The sequence below is a fragment of the Bison bison genome, unplaced genomic scaffold (assembly GCF_000754665.1).
Source record: "Bison bison bison isolate TAMUID 2011002044 unplaced genomic scaffold, Bison_UMD1.0 scf7180017864184, whole genome shotgun sequence".
Taxonomy (NCBI): domain Eukaryota; kingdom Metazoa; phylum Chordata; class Mammalia; order Artiodactyla; family Bovidae; genus Bison; species Bison bison.
The window spans coordinates 1817715-1823205 of NW_011494756.1; the positions used below are offsets into that span (position 1 = coordinate 1817715).

At 48.5% G+C, this 5491-nt stretch overlaps 1 protein-coding gene across 2 annotated transcripts in view; it reads left to right on the top strand.

Annotated features, from left to right (window-relative positions):
• NFAM1 (NFAT activating protein with ITAM motif 1) overlaps positions 1–5491 on the top strand; it is a 37784-nt gene that overhangs the window by 25276 nt on the left and 7017 nt on the right. For both annotated transcript variants that reach the window (XM_010843655.1, XM_010843656.1), the window contains exon 4: positions 1303–1401. In XM_010843655.1, the coding sequence (XP_010841957.1) occupies positions 1303–1401 (99 nt within the window). The remainder of the gene's footprint in view (positions 1–1302; positions 1402–5491) is intronic.

Here is a 5491-nt window from a genome sequence, read left to right on the forward strand (position 1 = left end):
GCCCTGATCCATCCCAGGCAGGTTTGCGTCTCTGACCACGCTGACCATCTTTTCATTTCTCGAGACCTTCAGGCCCCAGCACCTGCTGCTGCCTCTTCCTCTCCTTCCTCTCTTCCAAACTAAGAGGACTTAAAAAAAAAAAAATTGGGGCTGCACTGGGGTTTCGTTGCTGCATCTGGGCTTTCTCTAGCTGCGAGAGCAGGCTCTAGGTTCAACGGCATGCGCAGCACGTGGGATCTTCCCGCGTCCCCTGCATTGGCAGGTGGATTCTCAACTCCTGGACCATCAGGGAAGCCCCAGCCTTCAGGTTTTTAACAGCCCTTTCTGCCAGGCGAGACACTTGTTTCCTCTTGTGAGCCAGAGGCTCTGTCTCTGTCGGTCAGTGCAGGAACCATGCTTGGGAAAACTGCTGGTTCATTGTCCATCTCTCCACTGGGTCCTAAGCTCCAGAGGGCAGGGATGGGGCCCCCGTGTCCACACTGCCTGGTTCACTAGAGGTGCCTGGCGAGTGTGTGTTAATGGCCAAGGGCCACCTAAGTGACACACACATGGCAAGCACTTACTTCCTCATCGGTTCCCTGAGTCTGTGCAACATTCTATCAAAGGAGGGTGATTGCTGAGGAAACTGATGTCCAGAGTGGGGGCAAAGGCAGAACCCCTGAGGGACAGAGAGGACCGGACACCTGGTCTGGCTGGTGCTCACTCAGCAGCCCTCCTCAGTAATCGGCCCTGTAGCCGGGGACCCTTTCTCCCCGCTGGCCCTGTGCCCTGCAGCACCCACCTCCCCAGAACCAGGCCCTGTGTGGTGGGCGGGGTGCCTCGACGGAATCTTTATCGTTTCCAGTATCCCCGGGCAGGTGAATGATTTGATGTAGGTCTTGAAGGTGTTTGGGTTTCCCAGTTGACACTAGTGGTTAAAAAAAAATAAAAAGAATGCCTGCCAATGCAAGAGACGTAAGAGATGGAGGTTTGATCCCTGGGTCTGGAAGATCCCCTGGAGGAGAGCATGGCAAGCCACTCCAGTATTCTTTCCTGGAAAATCCCATGGACAGAGGAGCTTGGGGGGCTGCCGTCCATAGGGTCACAAAGAGTCAGACATGACCGAAGTGACTTAGCATGCATGCACGCATTACGGGTATTTGCCACGCTTCTCAGGAGAAGGTGGGTGGAAGGTGCTGAGTGATCAATTTCCGAGTGGCCTCATGGGTATCTACCATCCTTTCCTCTGTGGGGTCTGGTGGGGTCTGGGGAGAAGGGGAGCTGCTGGTTTCTGGCCTGACGACCCTGATTCCTTTCCCCCAGAGACAGATTTGGGCTCTGTGGAAGCACGCTGCCAAGAAGTGCCCGGGCCCCAGTGCCACCAGCAGCCCAGGGCAGCCTCCATCGGAATCTGTCTACACGGTGAGTCCTCCACCCCCTGAGGCCTGACTTGGGGACTGGTTCCCTGGCTCGGTCAGAGTTCCAGTTGTGTGACTTCCCTGCGAAGTCCGAGCCTCCACTTCCTCATCTGTGAACTGGGGACCAGTATTCCTGCCCTGTGGGATTTCTGTGAAGGTGAACCAGGGTTACAGGTTTGTGGCCCTGGCCCCTGGCAGACACGTAGATGGGAGGTGCCGCTGGGGTGCCCTCCTTGGCACACCCTTCCACTTCTGGCACAAGGGGGTGGCCAGGGCACAGTGGTGAGGAATGAAGAAATTTCCTCTGTCTGACCAAATGACAGTGACCAGCTCACCAACTTCTTCCTGTTTTTATTGCACAAACAACATTGGAGCAACAAGAACCACAAAAAGAGGAAAAAGTCAGGCAGTGTCCCACACCCTAAATAGAGCACGGAGTTTCAATTCTTCACTATCTCCCTCCCCACCACGCACACACACATGCACGCACATTGCTTTATGTCCTTACAGCCAAGCAGAGGCATAGCCGGCCTGCCCACCTGGTCAACACGTGGCCAGTCTGCCCAGGGGCTGGGATGCCGACAGACATTCCTTTTCAGTTGCATCTATTTTAGCTGAATGAGGAACATATGCTCATTGTTGAGAAAGTGAAGAATAAAGGCTACCCAATGTCAGCTGCGGTCTCAACTCTACGGGACCTTCAGGTCCACCAGGTGTGGGTCTTGGCTCCACACCTGGGAGGTGCACAGCCATGCCAGGGGTCCTGCAGGGTCCCCCAGGGCATGTTCTGGGACTCTGCCTGTACGAGCTCCAGCTGTTCCTGTCCCCACCACCCTGACCCGTACATGAAGCACGGGTCTTTCCTCAGTGTCCAAAAATCCCCACACAGAGGGTGTTCAGAATATGACCCTGATTATCAAGGATGAGGTAGATGGGGACGAGGTGAAGACAGGGTTCCTTCAGGGCAGCACCGATGACCCCAAAGGGGACACAACACTGCCAGCTCTCCCAGGGCCTGTGCCCCCACTCCCACTCCAGGGAATTTCCAACAGCCACTGCTTCCTACATGGCCCCAGACTTCCCCACAGTCTCTTTTCTCCCAGCAGCTTATCATGGTATTTTCCCTAGGAGGAATTCTGATGTCAGCTGTTAAATAAAAACATTTCTCTCTCTCCATACACACACACACACACACACAACGATCTTTCTATATATATCAAATAGAAGAAAAGAACCATCCTCCTAAACCTATCTTCTTCCAGGATAAATACTAGTAACATTGACTTCTATACCTTGCAGTCTTTTCTGTAAACACATACTGAGAGACCCATACACACACTCACACACACACTTTTTTTTTAAGAAAATTGGAGTAGTACCGCTATTTTTGTTCATGTTACAATATCTCATGAACATCTTTTCACATGAATAAATATCCTTCTCCACGGTTATTTTTAATGGAAGAGACTCACTTTTGCATGGAGCATCTTTCTTGCCTGTGTTTAGACTTCTTTGAGACTCAGGCTAACTTTGCTGAAGTGTGGGGAAGAGGTCTGATGGCCCTGCCAGGTTGCTGGGTGGTTCAAGAGGCTTTAAGGTTGGACAGGAGCTGGGAAGAGAGGCCACAGACTCTGCCAGCCCTTGAGAACTGTCCCTAGTAGCTAGGGTTGGATCTGGGCAGGTAAGAATGACATGAACAAGCGTGATGATGACGTCAGGGTCGTTAGTTGAGTACTTACTACATGCCTGGAGCTGTGGTACACCTGTCATCTTATTAACACTCATAACGCGGCTTTAGGGTATGTGTGTTGTGCCCATTCTATTTTCCAATTGTCTATTGCTGGTAAGTTGAGATATGATTGATTATTTTTTATATGATTTATTTTTGTATGTTGACTATATAAAGAGTAACCTAGCTGAACTCACTTCAGTTTCAGTTCAGTTCAGTTCAGTCGCTCAGTTGTGTACGACTATTTGCGACCCCATGAGTCGCAGCACGCCAGGCCTCCCTGTCCATCACCAACTCCCAGAGTTCACTCAGACTCATGTCCATCGAGTCAGTGATGCCATCCAGCCATCTCATCCTCTGTCGTCCCCTTCTCCTCCTGCCCCCAATCCCTCCCAGCATCAGAGTCTTTTTCAATGAGTCAACTCTTTGCATAAGGTGGCCCAAGTACTGGAGTTTCGGCTTTAGCATCATTCCTTCCAAAGAACACCCAGGGCTGAACTCACTAATTAATTCTAATCCTTTCTCTGTAAATTCCTTTTTTTTTTTTTTTCTGTGGCCCCAGCCATGTCATATATGAATGATAGACGTTTCATTTCTTTCTTTTTAAACTTCAGACCTTGTATTTCTTATTTGCTTGTCTTACCGCGCTGCCTCAGACAGTGATGGTGAATAGGAGTGGTGGCAGTGCACGGGAAGAGGCCTTTGTGTACTTCCCCTCTCCACTTGCCTTCTCCCTTGTGTTGTATTTATTTATCTGGGTCTTGGTTGTGACGTGCAGGATCCTTAGTTGTGGCACTCCAACTCTCAGTTGCAGCAGGCAGGATCTATTCCCTGACCAGGGATTGAACTCAACCCCCAGGATTGGGAGCCCAGAGTCTTAGCCACTGGATCACCAGGGAAGTCCCTCTCCTCTATTTTCTTTGGATATTTTGATCACTGATTTTCTAATTCATGCACTTAAAGCTATGAACTTTCCTTTAAAAGTGGCTTTAGCTGCATCCCACAAATTTTCATATGCCATATTTTTGTTATTGTTCAGTTTAAATTTCCCACTGAGATTTCCTTCTTCCCCCATGAGTTATTTTAGAAATGTTTTGCTTGATTTTCAAATATTTAATTATTTTCTAGTTTCGTTGTTTTTTATTTCTTACTAATTCTGTTCTGATCAGAGAATACCTTCTGTATGACTTCAATCCTTTGAGGTCTTTAGAGATCTGCTTTAGGTCAGCTTACATTTCAAATGCATTTGAAAAGAACTTGCATTGTGCATGGCTGAGTGAGTGAGTGTTCTGTGTGACAGAGAGGTCAAGCTCATTGATTGTGTTGTTAAAGTATGCCATATCTTTATTGGCTTTTTGTCTATTAGATGTTAAGTGAATCAAGTTAAAATTTGCCCATATGATTGTAGATTGTATATTTCTCCTTCTAATTATGTCAATTTTTGCTTTTTATTCATGTGGGAAAATGCTCATGATATATTGTGACAAAAAAAAAAGGCTATCCTACTCCAATTCGTGTGTGTGTGTGTGTTTGTCTGTGAAAATTGACCGATTAAGGAGCATGAATTTGGATTGAGCCAGAGAGACTGGAGTGCAAAGCTTAGTTTTTTTGCTCATGAGTTCTGCGACTTAAACTTTCTGAGTCTTGGTTCCATAATCTGACATAGGGCTGATGTACTGTTTTCCATGTATAGTTTGCAAACATGTTATGATTCCTTCCATCTTCAGTTTCTCGTTTTGAGCCCACAGCCCCTCCAGTGACCCTGCTCTTTTTCCATGACTCCTGTTAACAGGTCTGTCAAAATTCTGCCTTCAGTTTCTCTCTCTCTCTCCTTTCTGACCCACTTAGGCTTTCTGCCCACCTGTTCTCTCTGCCCACCAAAGCCTTCCTTCTCAAGGTCCCTGTTGGCCTCCACGATATTAAACCCAGTGGTCCTCTGGGTCCTCCTCTTCCTTGGTGAGCTGCAGTGTCTGAGGCCAGCAAGCGCTCCCTCCTCCTGGACACACTTTCTCTACTTGCTTCCAGAACATTCCACCCTCCCGTGATGTCTCTCTGACTCACGGCCATACATCCTCAGCCTCCTTCACTGGTTCCTTCTTAGAAACCAGAGGAATCCTGACCTCTAAACGTTGGAATCCAGGCCTGGAGCCCTTTCTCTTTGAGCTTCTCTCCCCTCCCTGGGTGATTTCATGCAGCCTCAACCTTTTGAGACCGTCTACACTCTGACATGGCATCCGGTCCCACCACTTCATGGGAAATAGATGGGGAAACAGTGGAAACAGTGTCAGACTTTATTTTTCTGGGCTCCAAATCACTGCAGACGGTGACTGCGGCCATGAAATTAAAAGATGCTTACTCCTTGGAA